Raw genomic sequence first — 20449 nt, forward strand, 5'->3', positions numbered from 1 at the left:
ATTTCATCAGCAAGCATTAATTCATATCAAGCCACTTTTTAATAATCTAGCAACTCAGAGCTGGCAATCACTCTAAAGAAAGGGATGGAGATTATTATCACCCATATACCCAAAAGATTAAAATGGTGGAAGCAGTCATGAAACCCACTTTTACTTTGCAGTAGCACCTCAATTATCTAAAGGTTATTATTTGAGACATAACTTACAAAGCTAAAGCCTGAACTCCCTAACTGAGAACCAGAAAGTAAGCAGCAAACATCTTAAAACAACCCAGGCTGAGAGCAAAATTAAGCTTTAGAGCTTCATTCCCTGGTAAGCTCTTCAGGCTAGATATATTTACTCAAGTTATTTCAGAGTAAATAAGTCAGTCTTGGAACTTGGATTATCTCCCATCAAATAAGAAATAGGAAATTGGCCAGGCAAGGTGGCTTATGCCTGTAATCCCAGCACTTTGGGAGGCTGAGGCGGGAGTATCATTTGAGCCCAGGAGTTCGAGACCAGCCTGGGGAACACAGCTGGACTTCGTCCCTACAAATTATTTAAAAATTAGCTAGCCATGTTGGCGCATGCCTGTGCTTGCAGCTACTTGGGAGACTGAGGTGGGAGAATCACTTTACCCTGGGAGGTCCAGGCTTCAGTGAGCCATGATTGTGCCACTGTACTCCATTTTGGGCCACAAAGCAAGACCCTGTCTAAAAAAAATAAAAAAGAAACAAATAGGAAATCGGAAGCAAAAAAAAAAAAGGAATGGCCTGGAAGGGGGCAAAACATGCCATTCTGATAGTGAAAGAGAGATCAGGAAAACTACAAGAGGCAAAACACCCAAATCAAAAAGCAGTGTACAGTGCCCCATTTTATAAAGGATAATTGAGTCCCACTGCCCCTCAGAGTCCTGAAAGCATCATGGAAGAAGCTTAGCTCACGCCTGATGCTAACTAATAAAGATGACTTCAGTCTTCATCCAACCTTTGTAAGCTTCGAAGGAAGGTAGGAAAACATGTAAGAAGTCTCTGGAAATGGTAACTCAAAACAGTGTCAGTGTATAAAGATATACACTTGGTCATTTTAAAAACTCACTTACGAGAACTACCTTATTCCCTAGGTTGCCTCATAAAGCTGTTTAAAAAAAAATATGAGACATTGCTGGGCGTGGTGGCTCACCCCTGTAATCCCAGCACTTTGGGAAGTTGAGGAGGGCAGATCACCTGAGGTCAGGAGTTCAAGACCAGCCTGGCAAACATGGTGAAACCCCATCTCCACTTAAAAAATACAAAAATTAGCCAGGTATGGTGGCAGGCAGGAGAATTGCTTGAGTCTGGGAAAAGGAGGTTGCAGTGAGCCGAGATTGAGCCACTGCACTCCAGCCTGGGCAACAGAGTGACACTCTGTTTGACAAAAAATATATATATATGTGTGTGTGTGTGTGTGTGTGTGTGTGTGTGTGTGTATACATATATTTATATGATATGATGTGAGATATTGTCAGTTGGAAGAAGTCTGATTTAGAATGGGCAGTTCCTCCTGAACCTATTTAGGTGCATACATCCAGCATGAAAGAAATCAGGCTTCAATAAGATAAATCAAGATCTAAAAGTCAAGTTGAAAGGACCTTAGAGATCATGTAGCCAAGACCCTGGCAAAAAAAAGTTAGGTGACTAGAGGGCATCATTCATCTCACTGTAGAGGGGGCACTACCGCCAGTCTTGTATTTCAGAGCCGGAATATTATCCTCCACATCACAATTTCCTAGGCCAACTCACAACCCTCTCCATCCCTTCCCAAGCCTTCAGGTTGGCCCACAGGCCTGATGCACTCACCTGCAGAAAGCAGTGTCCAACCGGGGCATGCTCTGCAATGGTGGCATTGTACACCTGCCTCCAGAAGATGGGCTCATTGTCATTCACATCATCTACGGTGATGCTCACCAGGCAGGTGGCAGAGAGTGGGGGCTCTCCGAGGTCCTGGGCCACCACTTTCAGCTCCACCGCCTCCTGGACCTCTCGGTCTAGAGTCCGGATAGTGCTGATCGCACCGCTTTCGGAATCAATGGCAAAAGATGGTCCACACTCTGCGGTGTGGACCATCTTTGATTGCAGGGAGCCGAGATTGCAGGGAGCCGAGAGTTGGACTACAGTGTAGCGCAGCCAGGCGTGATCACTGCCTGCCTCGTCGGCATCGGAGGCGCTGACCCACATGACTACAGTGCCAGGGGCCGCGGCCTCGGACACTGAGGCCTTGTAATGCTGTTGGCTGAAGAGAGGTGGTTGGTCATTGAGGTCAGCGACCCGGAGTAGCAGCGTCTCCTCCGTGCTCAGCGGCGGGGACCCCGCGTCCGTGGCCACCAGTAGTAACTCATACAGATCGCGGCTCTCTCTGTCCAGGGGCCCCTCCACGCAAAGGAAAAATACCCCTGGGGGGCCGCCGGGCAGCAACGCGAAGTCTCCCTCTCCGCCTTCCAAGGACAGCGAGATGCTCCCGTCTCCAAGACCCACACCAAGCTCCCCTGTGGCCTCATCTTCCTTCTCCCAGTCACCGTCCGCGTCAGACACCGAGACGCGAGCCACATAGTCGCCCGGTCGGGCGCCTTCAGAGACACGGGCGACGCCTCCCTCTGTGAGAAAGAGCACGTGAATTGCTGGCCGGTTGTCATTCACGTCCAGCACGGCGATGGACACGCGCACCGTGGCAACCTCAGGCTCGGCGCCTCCATCGCGGGCCTCCACCACCAACTGGTGCCAGGCCTGTGCCTCGCGGTCCAGAGGTCTCCGCACTCGCACCACGCCGCTCAGCTCCTCCACCGCGAAGTAGGCCGCGTCGCCCAGTGCCCCGCCGCCGCTACCCGCCCCAGGCACTTGCCGGGCGCGGACGCTGTAGCGCACGAAGCCATTGGGCCCCAGGTCGCGGTCGGTGGCGCGCACGCGACAGACCTCGGCGCCCGGCTGGGCGTCCTCGCGCACCGCGGCGCGGTACTCGTCCTGCTCAAAGACAGGCGGGTTGTCGTTCTCATCCAGCACGCGCAGCTCCACGCTCAGGAGGCCGGTGCGCCGGGGTCGGCCGCCGTCCCATGCCTCGATCTGCAGCCGGTGCGCCGCCGCCTCCTCTCGGTCCAAGCGCCGCAGCAGCACCAGATCTAGAGGCTCCAGGGGTGACGAGGAGCCTGGCAAAAGCGGTGACGGTAGTGGCCCCGGAGTCCGGTAGCGCAACTGGAAGAACGGGCCTGCGGGGTCCTTGGGCAGGTCGGACGGTTGCACCAGGGTGTAGCCCTGAGTGCTGAACAGTCCGGCGTCGGGATCGTGGGCACCTGGCAGGCGGAAGGCGGTCCCTGGCGGGCTGAGCTCGGAGACGTCGAGTTGCAGGGAGTCGAGGGGAAAGCGGGGCGAGTGGTCATTCACGTCGTTGACGCGAATCTCCACCTGCACCACAGCGCCCAGCAGCGTGGCGGCGACGAAGCTGTAGTGGTCCCGCCGCTCGCGGTCCAGGCGCCGCGCAGTGCGGATGATGCCGGTGTCCGGGTGCACGTGGAAGTCGTCCAGCAGCGGGGAGTCATCGGAGTCCTCCGACAGAAAGAAGCCGCTCCCCTCCTGCTGCTGCGCGGCCGGCAGCCCGGCGCGGATGTCACCTACCAGCGTGTCCGGGGGAAGCCCCTCATCTACGGAAAGGGTGAGGTTGAACAACTGGGCAGAGGAGCCCGAGGCCGCCCACAGCCACACGTGCACCAAGAGCCAGAGCAGGGAGCGCTGCGTCCTGGAGCCGCTGCTGCCTGACCGCCCATGGGGTGTATCTCTCCTCCCGGGGAGCAGAAGGAGCTTCCCGACCGGAGCCCGCAGCTGCTGACGCCCTTCGCCCATCTTCCGCCCACAAGGGCTCATTTCTCCTCCAGCTCCTTGGGAAGGCTCTCGGGTAACTGCCAGCTTGTGGCAGGATCGCAGAAAAATCCAGGAGCCTCTTCAGTGTCTGAGCCAGAGAAGAAAAGACTTTGTTTGGCAAACAAACCGACGGACCCAGGAATTCCAGAGGTTACATCTGCAACTGGTGAAAGCGTCCTCTGCCTGCAGCTCACGCAGACAGGGAAGCAAGCTCTAGCTGCCTCTGCCGCGGCAGCCACCTCTTCTGCCCCTGGATTTCTTTAAACGAGTCTCATCTCTTTTTCTCTCTCCTTTTATTCCCTTTACATCTGTTCCTTGTTCTACTCGGCTGGTTGTTCCCCCCTGGTAAAGTCAGGTGCATTATTTCTTTTGCCAAAAAGGAGGAGGTTATATGAAGCGCGCACACACAAGGAGAGGATGGGGATCTGGCCGGAGTAGGGGGTGGAGTAAGGGCGGGAAGGCAGGGAGTCAGGGCGCTGGGGAGGAGGGAGAGAGGGAGGGGGGAAAGGAGGTCTGCGGCCCTGTCCGCTGCTCCGGGGGCGGGGCGGTGGTTCCCCGCTGTGTCTCCGGGCGCCAGGGACCGCGCGCGACTCCTGCTCCGACCCAGCCTCCGCCGCCTGCCTTCCCCTCCCTGCCGTGTGACGCGGCGCACACGAGGGCAAACTCCAACCTGCGAGCCGCGCTCTGCAGCAGGGCGGAAGAGGAGCAAATGCAAAAGCACTGGGAGACGTGCACCGCGGGGCGGGTGGCGGACGCGCAGGCGGGGCGGCTGCCTGGGCTTGGCCAAGTGCCAAGTGATGATGGGTGCGGGGAGGTGAGAGGAGCGGCCTCTCCGCGGCCTCCCCCTCCATCCCCTTGACCGTCCCTCTGCAGGCCTGACGCTTGGCTCGCGCTGAGCCAAGAGGGTAGAGGTTATCATCACTTTGGGGTGCCAAACTTATGTTCTCCATTTGACGAGAGGGACTCCCGTCCTCAGCGGAAGGACAGATGGAGTCAAAGGCCGATGCACAGCTGGGGCCAGGATGGCTGCAAAGGGGAGAAGGCGGAACTTGGAAAAACCTTCCAGAAAACCCGAGAAATCTGTGGCACACATGGTGCAAACCACACTTTATTATGCGTGCTACTACCCAGCGACGTGTGAGCCTCTTGTCACTCCCCTCTGCCACCAGGAATGACGACAATATATCCGCCCTGAGAACCCTTTTTCTACATTCAGCGCCATCATAACACTTCCAGGATGTCTGACGATGCTGACTGATGAGCAGAAAGCCCTGGTGGCTGACACCCCGCAAGCCCTCAGCGCTCCCCCACCACCCCTAGGCAAGGAAGTTTGCAAGCAGGATAACTCTACGGATACCACTTTCAAAACTAGCTTCTGTCTGAGCCGAACGCAAATGCCAATAAATAGCCATAGTCGCAGATTTCCCTTCAATTAACTATAATAATCGGTAGAAACTGATCAATGGCCTCTAATAAAGTACGCCTGAGAAAAGACTCTCTGGACTCTTAAAAATGGCTGACCATATTTAGCAAGTGGTTTCTGCAATTTTGCATTTGGGACAGAGAGAAGAATTAATTTCCTAGATACCGTTTCTCTCCTTTAGGGAGGACCAAAAGCCCTGCATAGTGGTTTCTTGCAGCAACAATAAAATGCCTTTTTAAATGTGCAATGGAGTTATATGTAATTGCTAATCCACAGCCACACCGTTATCTCTACCTGTGACCAAATAACAATAAAATAATTGACTTTGTAGCATATATGTTGACGAAAATGGGGACATTATTAAAATAAATTCAGCTTTCTTTCCCCCAATGAACTCTCTTTAAGCATTAAAGAGATTTGTTATGAGTCTTTAGAGTCTTTTTATCTTGTCTCTGCATTTGCACCCTAACTAGTCCCTCCCCTCCCACTCTTGCCCCTTTATAAGTAATTCTTTTCTGTTTTTGCTATTGTTGTTGTTGTTGCTGTTTTGTTTTCTGAGTCAGGATCTCACTCTGTCACCCAGGCTGGAGTGTGGTGGTGCAATCATGGCACACTGCAACCTCATGGACTCAAGTGATTCCGTCACCTCAGCTTCCAGAGTAGCTGGGACTATAGGTGCCCACCACTATACCTGGCAAATTTTATTTTATTTTATTAATTTATTTGTTTATTTTTTTTTACCTTTGTAGAGATGAGGTCTCACTATATTGCCCAGGCTGGTCTCGAACTCCTGGGGCCAGTCTTCCTGCCTAGGCCTCCCAAAGTGCTGGGATTACAGGCTTGAACCACCGCAACCAGCCTATAAGTAATTCTTGAACAAGCATCTGGATTAATGTTTTTAAAGCTGTCTCAAATCATATTACCTCCTGCTTAGAACCTGAAATGATTCCATTATACTTAGATTATAATTCAGACTCCTTCAATCAAGCTCCTTTTAATAGTACAGGATCCTATCCATCTTTCTGACCTTGCCTCATACCACCACTCTGGACTCAGCCGTCTGCCTTCTTTTTGATCTTGTACCTTTGAATTGTTAGAACTTTCCATGCCTGGGAGTTCTTTTTTCTGCTTTGGAAAGAGCTAGCTCTTTCTCATTCAGGTCTCAACTCCAATGCCCTCTGTTAAGAAAGATCTTCCCTAATTACCCTATTTTAGATAGCCTTTCCACTATAAACCCTATATCCTTTCAGTATATTTCATTCACAACACCTATCAGCATCTGAAATCAACTTGCTTCTTTCATTTGTTTATTAGATTATTACAACCTCAAAACCTTCATTCTGCTTTATCTCAGCACCTAGAACAGTACCTAGCATGTAGTGTGTCTCTATTTACTAAGTATGTGTTGGACAGACAGTTGGTTGAACCTATGGGTAAGTGAATGCATTTGTCTGTTAAAGTAGAAGTTGGAAGCCATAACCAAGAATGAATTGGCCATGAGAATCTTAACTGTAATGAATTATGTCTTTGCAATCTTACTCATCTTAATTATTTCATAGGACTTCTTGAACTTATTTTTCAGCTTTGTCAACTTACTTTGTAAACCATTGTATTAGTCTGTTCTTGCATTGCTGTAAAGAACCTGAGACTGGGTAATTTATAAAGAAAAAACGTTTAATTGGCTCATGGTTCTGCAGGCTGTACAGGAAGCATGGTGGGATCAGCTTCTTGGGAGGCCTCAGGAAACTTACAATCATAGCAGAAAGTGAAGGGGAAGTAGGCAGGAGGAAGAAAATGAATGGGGAGGTGCTATACACTTTTAAACAAACACATCTCATGAGAACTCACTCACTCTCATGAGGACAGCATCAGGGGATGGCGCTAAAGCATTCACAAGAAACTGCCTCATGATCCAGTCACCTCCCACCAGGTCCCACCTCTAACACTGGGGATTACCATTCAACATGAGATTTGGTCAGGGACACAGATCCAAACCATATCAACCATATTGTTAACAAATATTTACTTGAGTCTAAAACTAAAGGAAAAGAAGCATCTTTTACTGCATCTTTCACTGACACATTCTTTGTAAACAGTGGTTTAGTTTAGAAACAGTGGAAAACAAATGGAAAATCAAGAACCTCAGACATCTATTTTCCTATTAGTTCTAAAGCTTTATATCTCCAGCATGTACAATTCAAGGTCTCCTGTCCATTTCACAATTACCCTTCATTGAATGTCCTGAATATCCTTAATTATAGAATTAAGAATTCAATTTTGTAAAGTAAGAGAAATAAGAGCATTTCTCAGATATGTGAAAAATAATTTTAGATAATACAGAAGCCAACAGCCTGCAAGAAATAGGTCAAGGTCTGATCCTTGTAAGCGAAGCATCATGGCGTAACTGGCCAGAGTTTTAGCTTTAAAGTTGGAAAATCCTTATTCTGCTCTATAATTTGGGGCAAGTTATTTAAATCTCAAGCCTTAGAGTTTCCTCCTTTCTAAATTGGGGATGATACATCTAATTTACAGGGATGTCATGGGCCTTAAATGAGGCAATATATGTGGATTGGTACCTAGAATGCATGTGGTAAATTGTATTTTTCTTGCCCTCTGTTGTTTGTATGATGAAATGTTTTAGGAGTGAATTATTTTGGAATTCTCAGTAATATCAAACTCCGACTTCTTAGCCCCCCAGAAGGTGTGAAGGGGGAGGATATAAAATTCCCACTATCTGGCTGGATGCAGTGGCTCATGCCTGTAATCCCAGCACTTTCAGAGGCCAAGGAAGGAGGATTGCTTGAGCCCAGGAAGTAAAAACCAGCCTAGGCAATGTGGCAAGACCTTCTCTCTACAAAAAAAAAAAAAAAATTTAAAAATAGCCAGGCACGCTGATGCATACCTGTAGTCCCAGCTACTCAGGAGGCTGAGATGCCAGGATGGCTTGAATCCAAGACATTGAGCTGTGTCATTGCCACTGCACTCCAGCTTGGATGACAGAGCGAAAGCCCATCTCAAAAAAAAAAAAAAAAATCCCCAGTATTGTAAACAGAAACTTGGACAAAAAGGCTCAAGGCATTTCTTCACTTTGTGTTATTCAGTTTAAGTAATACAGGAAGTCCATCTTCAGAAACATTTTCCCTCAGACTGTAGGTAGCCCTCAGCTTTGTGATAGTTAATTTAAATAGTGTAGTTGCTAAGTGCTCAAAGCAGGGTTCAAATCACCTCACGTCAACCTTTTAGGAAAGGAGTTATAATTAGTATTCCCGTCTTACAGATGAGGAAACTGAGGTTCAGGAGCATTGCAAGTCATGTGGCCAAAGTCCCACAGGTAGTAGAATTGGAACCTGAACCCAGTTTTGCTCCAGTGTCCACGATGTTCACTGGTCATTTATTGCCTCCATGATTTTCTTTAATAAGATTGTCTTCTTCTGAATTCTTGATGAAATCAGTACAGTGATATAGTGAGTTTTGGGAAGACCTGGGAGAACTACAGAAGGAGGAACTTGTGAGCGTGTTAATGGGAGTGGTGGGGAGGCACAAGAGGATAGTCACACGTCAGTACTTGAAAATGCAACCAAAAAAAAAACCAACTCCGTACTTAGAAATGGTACTTAAAGGCCAGTAAGGAGAGTCCTGTGACATGGAGCGTTTCTTCCCAACTTCTCACCCATGGGGATGGCCCTCTGAGGGTTAAGAAGGGTGCATGATACCAGGAAGCCCCCATACTCCCTTGACTCACATGCCATCTTTCTGAAAACGTTTGAGCCAAAGAGCGTTTGGAGCTTGTGATGGTTAAATGTGATGTGTCAAGTTGGCCAAGGCTACGGTGCCCACATTGTTTGGTGAAACACTGGTCTAGATGCTGCTAGGAAGGTTATGTCATGCTGGGAAAAACCCTAACTAATATAGAGCTTTGTGGAGGTGGAGATAATTTAGTATTTAATATTATAGCTGGTATTTAGAATCTACATATATTTTGTGTCCTTAAAGTTTTTAAAATCAGAATCCTGGACATAATAGGGATCTTAATAAGTAATCAAGTACATCTTTCTGTGTTATATTCTAAGCCACTCAAAAGAGATGATAGTCTTTTCCTTTTTTTAACATTGAGAACCAATTCCACACATGCCTGTATGATATTCTCAACTCCACAGAATATGATCACATTTTACAGATTAAGAATCTCTGATTTGAATATCAACATATAGTTATTTGCTTTGATTTTGGGGAAGATGAAGAAAAACTGGTCGATTATTTTTATGCCAACACTTCATCATATAGTTGAAGGGAACTATAACAAGGCTTATCGTTAAGTTGGTTTTATCATACTATATTGAATCATAGTTTCAGATCTAGTAGAAGCTGGAATATAAGAAGTGCATATATCAAAGTTGTCCCTGCTTTTGAAGACTGTGGTATTTGTAGATCTCAGAACCCCTAGCTAAGGTAATTCCTGCCTAATTTCTCCTTTTCTGTCCTAACTTGCTTATTCTCCTTCCCAATGCTTGGTAAGGCAGACCAACTTCTCCCCATTCCCTCCAACAGACTCAGCATGGCCGACAAAGGCCAGTCAAACCTGCCCAACCACATAGGCTCTACAATTTGGCTTTTCTAATTCTGTCTTTGGCACATACCCCATTTTGCCTTTTGTAAAAGCTTTTCTTTAGATGAAATAATCCCAGCTCCTCATTCCCTCAACCCTTTAATCATTTTGTTTCTGTTCTCTGAACTCTTTCCAATTTTCCTATATATTGTATCAGATGCGGAAACCAAAACCACACACCATTTTCTAACAGGGTCTATGCATTGCCAAACCTGGGGAGGTGACTTACTTCTTCAATCAGAAATTGAAGCCAAGTCCAAAAGGTTAACAAGTGGATGTTGGAACAGGTGTGACACCCCCATTCCAATAAAGCAACACTTTCTGAGTTGGTAATTATTCAGTGTGGAAAGTGTAATCTACTTGCTTTCACATAAAAGAAATTTTAGAATATTCATGTATTTGTGTAAGACAGCATGATAGATAAAGCTGGTGAAGAAAAAGATAAATAGCATTGGATCCTGCCAATATTTTTCCAAGTGCTGTTGTTCTTTGTGAGAAGTTAAGGAAGCTGATCTGTTTCCTGGGACAAAGTAAAGTTCACTGAAATATATATACATAATATATGTTATAATAATTCCAGGCAAGAGAAAGCAAAGGAAATACCCAGGACTCTGCCAATCCCACAAATATTCAGTGAGAAAAACACCTGGATTCTCCCCAAGCCACAGCTGTTTAGTTGGAAAATGCCTGGTTCCCATTGAATCAAGGCAGTCAGGGAAAAGGGCCACATCCGGCCCAGTGTGTCTACTGCGTACGACGCACACACATGAATCCTATTTGATCAAGACACAGTTATTTTGGAAATAAATAGTTCCTGCTGGATTCAAGCACAGCTCGTGACTAGCACACACAGATGGGGGTATACTGAGTGCAGATATTATCTATGAGAAACTCCAATACACAGATATTTGGTAAGAAAACTTATGGCACAGGTTTTTGGGCTCTGTTACTATCTGAGTTATTTCTCTCCTGGAACATATGTGGGTTTGGCAGTGCTGCTCCTTGATTAGGGTTGCTTGGATCACCAAGATCTGAGCATGTCCACCCAGATTCTTTAGGTCAAGCAGCGAATATATGTAAAATGAAATGCAAAATTGATAAGTCAATCTTGTTTTCCTTTAGTATACAATCAACAATATAGTAGCATAATCATAACAGGAAAGTTCCAGGACTTTCTGAACATACGTGAATTAGGAAAAATCCTATATCTCTATCATCACAATGTACACTTTCCACGTATTCCCATCTTTTCCTTTATTGGCATAAACTTTTGTGTCAAAAGGACACATTTTCACTACATTTTCCAAATAACTTTTCATCAATCCATTATTTTAAAAAAACCCACTGTTGGCCCTGAAATTAATCTGAAAATTAGGCAGATATTTCCAATGAATTAAGTAATCATTTATACTTAAGATTTACCCACTTTAAATCATACAGAGGTTTCTTATTGTTAACATAATTTGTAAGGAGTGAGTCAGTGCTTAATCCCTTTAAAGGTGTTTTTAGTTTGCTATCCAAAATCAACCTGAGGAGAGAACCTGTGTTTTGAGAAATCACAGACTTCACATCTGAGGGCTCTAGAATCCTGAGGCCTTGGGAGAATTTCTTTTACCCAATTACTTGCTCCAGAAATCAGGAGAGGTTATGGTGGAAACAGCTTCATGAATTCAGGTTCTCCTCATCTTTCCTCTGTTGACTGCCAATTCCTTATTTCCCATAACTCTTTGTATCTCAGTGCAAAAAAAAAAAAAAAGGAGAGAAAGAAAAATGGAGGAATGATATTGCAGAAGCTTCTAGCCTCAAAGGATGCATTCAATTAATAAACAGTAATCTTTCAGGAAAGCAAGCCTAAATCCCCTGGTCAACAATGTCCATTCTGACCACTGCACATTGAGTGTTTTAGCCATCAAGCTGACCTCCAGGGTATCTGCAGTAGCATTACTGCATGTGCAGGAGCTTCTCTTCAAACACAGCTTCCTGTGTTTGCAAATGTATATGTATAATTTTTTTCTCTGACTTCATGGACTTTTATCCCCGACCCTGTATTTTTTTTTAAATAAACACAGCTTCCAAGTTTTTGCTGTGTGCTTTATCTTGAAAATCCTTTTTGAAGGCCTCCAGCCTCTCTTCTCATGCATTTTTATCCCCAGTCTGCCCTGTTTCACCTGTGGGCTTTATTCACTGTTCTTCCTTCTGTTAAGCCCTGGTCTCTTATCCAGGCATAACGGAGAAGCTTAAAAATAGCCATAAAAAATGTAGTTTAGAAGAGATGCTTTAAAGCTCAAATGATAAAGCCCTTCAGGGGGCACAGATGAATGTTAAATGCTGGGAAGCAAACACCAGTAATCAGAGATGTAATCGTTCATTTTTGAGCAAGTGCATTGTGTGGCCCAAGAGGAAAAAGGCAGAGCTGTAAACGGCTGCAGAGTGGCCACAGCTGCCAATCCTTGAACTTTGCAGGTGCCCAGAGTGAATGATTCCAGGAACTCAGCTCTCCTTCTGCAAGAATATCACCAGCAGAAAAGCCATATTCACAAATCAAGGGAACTTGAAGGATTATTCTAGACCTAATCTCCATAGTCCCCTGTGGTAGGCAGAATAATTCCTCCTCCCCTACGCCCACAAAGATGTCTTCGTCATAATCCACTGAACCTGTAAATACATTACTTGACAAAAGGGACTTTGCAGATGTGATTAAGTTAAGGAGTTTGAGATGTGGAGATTGTCTAGGTGGACCCAATGTAATCCCAGGGGGCCTTAGAAGGGAAAAGGGGAGGAAGGAAAGTCAGAGTCGGAGGAGGAGATGGGACAAAAGGTTGGAGTGAAGGAGCCATGAGCCAAAGAACTCAGGCAGTCTCTCAAAGCTGGCAAAGGCAAGGAATTGGATTCTCCCCAGAGCATCCAGAAGGAACACAGTTCTGACCACACCTTGATTTTGGCCCAGTGAGACCTGTGTGGGATTTCTAACCTACACAACCGTAAGATAATACATTTGTGTTGTTTTAAGCCACTAAATTTGTGATAATTTGTTACAGCAGCCACAGGAGACTAATACACCCCTTGGCAGTGCCGAGACCAGTTTTTCCTCTTCCCTGAATTCTCTGAAGTAAATATTCACATTCCCAGTGTCATTGTTCCCTCTCGAACATGAACATTTACGTTCTCAATGAAAAGAAGACAGAAATTATCACAGCATCAGTTTTTGCCTCCAGCCAACAGTATCTCAAGAGATCAATTCCTGCTGGAAATTTGGGCAGATTCCTTTCATAGAAAGTGTCTCTCAATAGTGTCAAGATGAAGTTTTTCTTTGATTTAAATGCATTATTTGAAGTTATGTCTTTGTAAAAATGTTTTTTAGAAAAAAACCTGTCACAAAACAACACTCATGTTTAAAAGGCTAAAGATATAACAATCATGATTGTTAAAACTTTAACTAGCTGTGATTTGGGGATAATATTGAGTTAGCCATAATTTGTCAGAGGGAGAGAATAGAGTCTTTGGCAAAGAGAGTCAAGGACACAAAGGTTCGGTTTAAATCAAAGGGCTTGACCCAACAGCCAGAAAATGGGGTTCTGGTTGTACTGTGGAGAGAAATAAATCCTGACTGTGGAAACAAATCTAAGTGCTGTATAATGGGCCATGAAATCTATTCAATGGGAGTCAGTGGCTCCAGAGGTGGGAACCTGCTAGTGTGTACACAAAGAATCTGTTTCTTTTCATCTCCTCATACTCAAATGGAAATGTGGTGGTTTCCAAACTTTTCTGACCCACCTTAAATAATATATTTTATATCATAGGCCACATATACACATATACAATGTAATTAAAACAATAGTTTCATGACATCTTACTTACCCTTGCAATGTGAGCTATATTCTGATATTTCCTAATTCTTCTTGTTATTTTTCATTGATGTTCGTTCATTTATTTATTTTTCATTTTTAAAATGCTAGTCAGGATCATTTATTTATTTTTCATTTTTAAAATGCTAGTCAGGATCAACTAAGTGGTCATGACTTGGAGTTTAAAAACATAGCTTCAGTAGGACTATTATCAAGAAGGTAGGTATTTTCTTTGGGTTGTAGTAGTAACAGCTATTCATTACTACCTAGTAACTTCAAACAAAATGATAGCTTGGAACTCAATACCTTTAAGGTCTTTCTAAGTGTATAATTTATAGTTTTTCATCAAAAGAAATATTACTTTATCTAAAGTTTTTTTAATAAAATAAAGCAATGACTAATAACTTGAAACCTTCTCTCCAGCAAGTTTGTTTAATTTTAAAAAATCGTTTTACTAAAATAATTCTGATTCTGTTTTGGTCTTCAATTATTAGTTCTAAACACCAAACATGTCTTTCTAATCAAAATCAAATTATTGAAATTTTTGCCATACATTTTTTGTCACATTGTTCATTGGTGTTTCTGAATTTTGATTTCAGGAGTTGGGGAACTAGAATCACTCCTAAGGGATAAAGCATTTTGAGTCACTTCCAGAGAGTGTTTTGATTTATGCTGTAGCCAGTATCATCTTGAAATTGTCCTCCCCTTCTCATCACTAATATTGCTGAAGGCAGGTGAAGCTAGTGTCCTAAGACTCACAGAGAAACTGCTCACTTTCACTTTGTTTTTAACAATTATGCTGCACAACACACTTGTCAGATTCTTGCCTGTAAAATAAAAGTGATGCTAAACTCTCAGGGCTGAAGAATAGCTAATAAACTGTGCTAACCCTTCAGAGATGCAAAACAATAGCAATCACTCATCAGTTTGCTGAGAGGTGACAGATTCCAATTTCCTATTTTTCCAGAGACACTCTCCTCATTACCAAGCAAAACCAGACCGGTTAACTTGCCCAAGATCTATAGCTTGCTGCAGCGATCTCATCGGTCTGTGTCCCTGATGGGAACTCAAGCAGGTGGTGCGGAGAGCAGCGAGATGACATATGGAGACATATTGCCGAAATAGGCTGATCCACCAGGCCAACTAATTTTCCGTCTGAGAAGAGCAATTATTTTAAATTGCCATATATCAACATGACTTTGTTCTTGCCACTAAAATATAACATCAATAAACTATAATGTAAATGAGTGCCTCCTGCTACATTGATTTTTAAAAATTAAAGATTAAAAAATTAAGAAGAAGAAGCAGAGCTCACATTGCTTCATTTAGAATTAAGACAGGATCACAATTCAAGGCATTACAACATTAAGCTGGGATGTGTAACTCACACTATTTTAGAAGCCTTTTGACAATATCACAAAACTACTCTGTAACTTTGTTTTTAAATCATATTAATTCTGTTGAAAAGTGTTCTTTTGTGTGAGAGAACACGGTCTCTTATAGAAAGTGATAGATACAAAAATAAGGATGCTGGAAAGTAGATGTTGGATACAAGAGAGATTAAAAAAAAACTCACCTGCCCAATCTGTCTAGAACCAGAACTTAGGCTGGTTCAATCAAATACTCCTTATGAAAGAAATGCATTCAGAATTCCAAATAAGGATTTTGAAGAAAAATTTTAATATCTGTATTTAGATTTAGTGGCCCTAAAGGGAAATAGGGTGTTGATTTATGAAATTGAGAGAAATTATGAGCAGCTGGAACATTAAGGGCACATTGTCAGAGGGAGTTTTCATTGCCAGTTTGGAATGAAGTTCCAGCATAGTCCAGCGCCATGATTTAAACACATAAGATCCTAGACGCCCCAATCTAGTTAATTTTAGCATATGTAATATCCAATCCTTGGATTATTTGATTGACAGAGCCATTAAAGATACAGCAGTTAAAGATAGATACAGAATGTAGTTAAATTTTATTACATTTTACAGTTTTTTCTTTAGAGATAACTATTTTTAACTTATGATGAATGATTTTTGAAATAAAAGACACTTTAACAGAACGGCTAAGTAAAAATAAAGTCTGAAAATCTTTTTATTAATTCTAGAGAGCTTGACAATCAAACTACAAAGCTGTTCCCAAGGTAAAGTATCTAAATGTATATAAGCTTCCTCATGTGGGCTGAGCTTGCAGCAGAAACATAAAACAATAAGAAGAACGTCTCAGGGTAGACAAAGACATAATTATCTTCTATATTATTGAATAAACACATTACTGCATAATAAATCATCTTAACCCCTTTTTCTTCAAATTCGGATAAAAATTGTTTTCCCGGCTTCTTGCAAAGAGCTTCCAAATAATACATCCATTCCTGATCTCTTGGTTTTCTCCCAGAAATCTTTAAATCAAATCAAGATAAGCAGTTTAAACCACTGAATTCGTTCTGTTATCTTTAAGGATTTTCTGTAACATTACTCTTCATTTGTCTGGACAAACAAATTACCTGGGGTTGTGGAGGACCTACACAAGAGGAAGATCATTTGGGGTATATTAGACTACCACAATGGGGAGTGAGTGCCAAATATTTTCAGTTGGGATTTTAGAAGGAAACCATCCTGACCTATGAAGTATTTGTATTAGGAATTCAAGGAAGAATCTGGTGGAGAAGGTCCCTTCCCTGGAAGAACCAAGGATTTAGTAAGGGAGTAGGTAACAAAAATTAATTACATTACAAGACAAATAATGCTGTGGGAATAAAGACTTATGGAACTTAGAAGACAGCTTCGCTTTCATTCATATCCAATCTGGCTAACAGAGTTCATTGCTTCAACCATCTCTTAGCAACATACCTTAATATCCTTTGCACCCAGTCCTTCCAAGGCATCTTCCCCTTCCACAGCCTCCTCCTTCCCCACATCCTTTTGGATTAATCCAAACAAGTGTTTCCTTTTGTTTGGCCTTCCTTGAGATGCTACCTGCTCCTGTCTGTGTCTCACCGCTGCTGTTTGTTTCCTGCAACAGCACTTATCACTTTCTAAAATGAACATCTTTGTTGAGTTACCTGTTTGTTGTCTGCTTTCTCTCTAAAATGTATGATTCTGGTGAATTTTATTCACTTCTCTGTCCTCAGTGCCTACAAAAGCATTGACTGAATTTATGAATTCATGCAAACTGAAATCATTTTAAATCTATAGGTTCCAATCCCAATTGGGTCCCCACTGCTGTTCAACAAACCTTTAGTCAACAAATTCCTTTCCTTGAGTTGTAAGAACCTCCTTCACCACTGTTACAAATTCACTTCAGCAAATGATCTGGTCCTTCACACCCCAATGGCAGCCCCTCTAAGGACCTCATGGGTTTAGGGATATTTAGGGTACTGTTCGGTCTGTCTCATAGTTAGCATCTCTGCTGCATTAGGCAAGGTTTCCCAGTCTCTCTTTTAAATCCTTCTCCTGTGGCTTACACAAAACCATTCTCTCTTGGTTTTCATTCCTCAGACCTGCTGGATCAAAATCTCCATAGACAAGACCCAAGCGTGTATGTGTGTGTGGGTGTGTGTGTATTTCAAGACAGAGTCTTGCTCTGTCACTTCACCCAGGCTGGAGTGCAGTGGCACAATCATGGCTCATTGCAGCCTTGACCTGCTGGGCTTAAGTGATTCTCCCACCTCAGCCTCCCAATAGCTGGGTCTACAGGCATGATCTGCCATGCCCATCTAATTTTTTTTATTTTTAATCTTTTTAGTAGAGATAAAATCTCGCTATGTTGCCCAGGCTGGTCTCAAACTCTTGAGCTCAAGCGATCCTCCCAGCTCAGCCTCCCAAAGTACAAGGATTACAGGCATGAGCCACTGTGCCTGGCCTGTTTGGTTTTTGTTTTAAGAGCCACTGATAAACAGGTAGGACTGACAACTTCCTGCGGATTTCTTCTCTTCCCCTTTTCTTGTCCAGGGACAGCTTTAAACTTAGCAACTGAGTAAAAGCCAAGGTAAGGTTATAGGGGGCTTGGCTTGGGGGGGGACAGATTTTGCCTTAAAACTGCCTTTGCATGACAAACACATCTCTTTTATTTGGATTACACCTTTCCAGATCATTACAAATGGGAAATTTTAATCAAGATGCCCATATACACAGCTTACATAAAGGCAATTGTAAGATGCATGTATTCAATATTTACATGTTTCAGAAAATATTAGTTGCCATATAGAAGAATATTGCTGTGCCATGGTGATTATCATTTGGGGGAAAATCATTTGAAGGGATGCTGCCTCAGAAGGACCAGGCGCCAAGGATGTTAAGGTATGTTGCTAAGAGATGGGGTGTCCCCACTATTGACACCCCCTCATTTTCCCACTCTCTTAGCTTCAGCTTCAGCTTCCTACCTAGACCCCAACGATACTCAAATCTATGACTTTAAGAACACATAGCCTCTTTCTCCCTCAAATGTGAATTCCTCATTCTCAATGGATGACGATCTTTTCCAACTGATACTTAACAGGCCCCATTGGTATATTGGGGCTGGTATATTTAACAACTGTTAAATACCAGCCCCAATACACCACTTTCTCTCCTAAACTTCCTTTCTTTCACTGAGTTCAGTGGACTATATTTTTCATTTAAATTTTTTCTCCATCTCTCCACCGTTTCTTGAATCTGGATAATCAGGTCTTGTTTAAATGATTGGAATTGCTTTTTGACAAGCCAGCCTACCTCCAATACCTAAACATGTTCCCTCCCTCCACTGACAAACTACTAAATACTTCCATAGTTATCTTTCCAAAGAGACAATCCGATTATTTCCACTACCATCTCCTCTTGTTTTAAAACCCTTCAGTGGCTCTCCCATTAAGGGCTACAGTCATATCTCCTTATTCCTGCATGCAATGTCCTTTGTGATCTGACCTCAGCTCATTTCCCAGGCTCATCACCCTCCTGTCCTCCCCAGGCCTTAGCCAGCTCTCATTATGTGAGAGTTTGAGAAGATGTCACTAAATTGTAGCCTTTCAAATGCCTTCAACTCCTAGGCATGGACTTATGCCTCCAAAAATGCAAAGTAATAAAATGTGGAAAATAATCAGTTTATTTTTATTTGCTGGTTGGTTTTATTTCACATGCTAAGGTTCTTCTAAATTTATTCTGGCTTCCCTACAGCAATTCTGCCCAATTCCATTTTACGTGAAATAACAGCAGCTAAGTTCAGAAATACTGCCACCTTGTGATCACAGAGTAGGTGAAAAGCCAAGTGGTCCTCCCTTTATAAACATGTTTATAAACAGAGGAGCTGAGAACTGGAGAGATTCCCTGACCAGTCCCTCTTTCCAGGCCTTAAAACTAACAACCACTTGATTACTGCTAGAAACTCAAAATTACAAAACTCTACCTTTAGGGTCTACTCTTAGTGACTCTCTTTTGTAGAGTTTTGTTGATTTCCCTCCCCCAGATTATTTAAAGATACTGAAGGACACACTTATTTAAGCCATCTTCAGGTTCAGGTCCTTTGAAGCCCAGAGAACTTTTTTAAGCCTTTTACTTTTAGGAGGTATGTGCTCCAGACCATAGCTGTCAACTGTATTAGGACAGCAGTGAGTTGATGCTATTTGACAATACAAACCCAAAACAGGGCATGTAAGAAGTCCTCAAGAGCTGCTTATTGAGAGAATTAATGAGTAAACAAATGAACAGCAGATACGATGATGATTTTAAGAGTGGAGAAAAATGTTTCTAATGTTTTTGAAAGCAGTCATTTTATTTTGAAATGTCAAGTCCATCTTGAAACATTGACATATTCTATACTCTCGAGCTATTTAAGGTGGGTTTGAATAAAAGAATAATGGAGGTGTAGAGAGGCGAAGTGACCTATGTCTAGTGGCATACCAACAATAAATAGGTTCAGGGCAACTCAGGGCATTGCAAAGATGGGTGAGGCTGAAAGGAAATGTAAAACATATTCATTCAAACCCCTTTTGATACTGCTTTGCAAAAACAGGTTCATCCAGCTCTTCCTTTCTCTCTGTCTGTCTCTCTCTCTCTTTCTTGAGACAGGATCTTACTCTGTCACCCAGGCTGAAGTGTAGTGGTGTGATCATGACTCACTGTAGCCTCAATCTCCTAGGCTCAAACAATTCTCAGGCCTCAGCCTCCGCACCTGGCTAATATTTTGAATTTTTGTAAAAACGGGTGCCCACGCTGGCTCAAATTCCTGAGCTCAAGTGATCCATGCACCTCGGCCTCCCAAAGTGCTGGGATTACAGGCAAGAGCCACAACACCCGCCTTCTTCCTTTCTTTGACTCTATTCTTAACTATTATTTCATCACATAGACTAGCTTATTTTTTAAGGTTTGTTCTCAGAATGATTGTTTTCAAATGACTTAGAACTGGATTTCTCATTAGCAGCATAGTAGCCACTGGAGACTTTTGTACACAGGTAGAGAATAAGCTGCTTTGAAAAGTCATTGGTCATTCCAAAACTCATTTGTATCATGAGACATCACAGAATATATGCTTTGTAAATAATTTGTTTTTCAGAGTCAATAACTAATTACCAGTTCATGCCCTATAAATAAATCCATATTGGAAATTATGTCTAAGTAGATTCATCACAGAAACGATTGGCCAACTGACCAAACAGCAAACTTCATGATTTACTTCTTGGCTTAGCTGCTCTCTTTGCATTTCTTTTTTAAGTAGTCCTCCTCCCCCATCATTATTATAA

The 20449-nt window shown here is 43.1% G+C and overlaps 1 protein-coding gene and 1 pseudogene across 2 annotated transcripts in view; one reads left to right on the forward strand and one right to left on the reverse strand.

Moving 5' to 3' along the window:
- Positions 1–4373, reverse strand: part of DCHS2 (dachsous cadherin-related 2) — a 260500-nt gene extending 256127 nt beyond the window's left edge. For both annotated transcript variants that reach the window (XM_031010565.3, XM_063705609.1), the window contains exon 1: positions 1818–4373. In XM_031010565.3, coding sequence (XP_030866425.3) covers positions 1818–3869 — 2052 coding nt within the window. In that variant the 5' untranslated portion in view covers positions 3870–4373. The remainder of the gene's footprint in view (positions 1–1817) is intronic.
- Positions 4374–4888: 515 nt separating this feature from the next.
- LOC101137340 (methylosome protein WDR77-like) overlaps positions 4889–20449 on the forward strand; it is a 32445-nt pseudogene continuing 16884 nt past the window's right edge.

Source organism: Gorilla gorilla, chromosome 3 (assembly GCF_029281585.2).
Source record: "Gorilla gorilla gorilla isolate KB3781 chromosome 3, NHGRI_mGorGor1-v2.1_pri, whole genome shotgun sequence".
Taxonomy (NCBI): domain Eukaryota; kingdom Metazoa; phylum Chordata; class Mammalia; order Primates; family Hominidae; genus Gorilla; species Gorilla gorilla.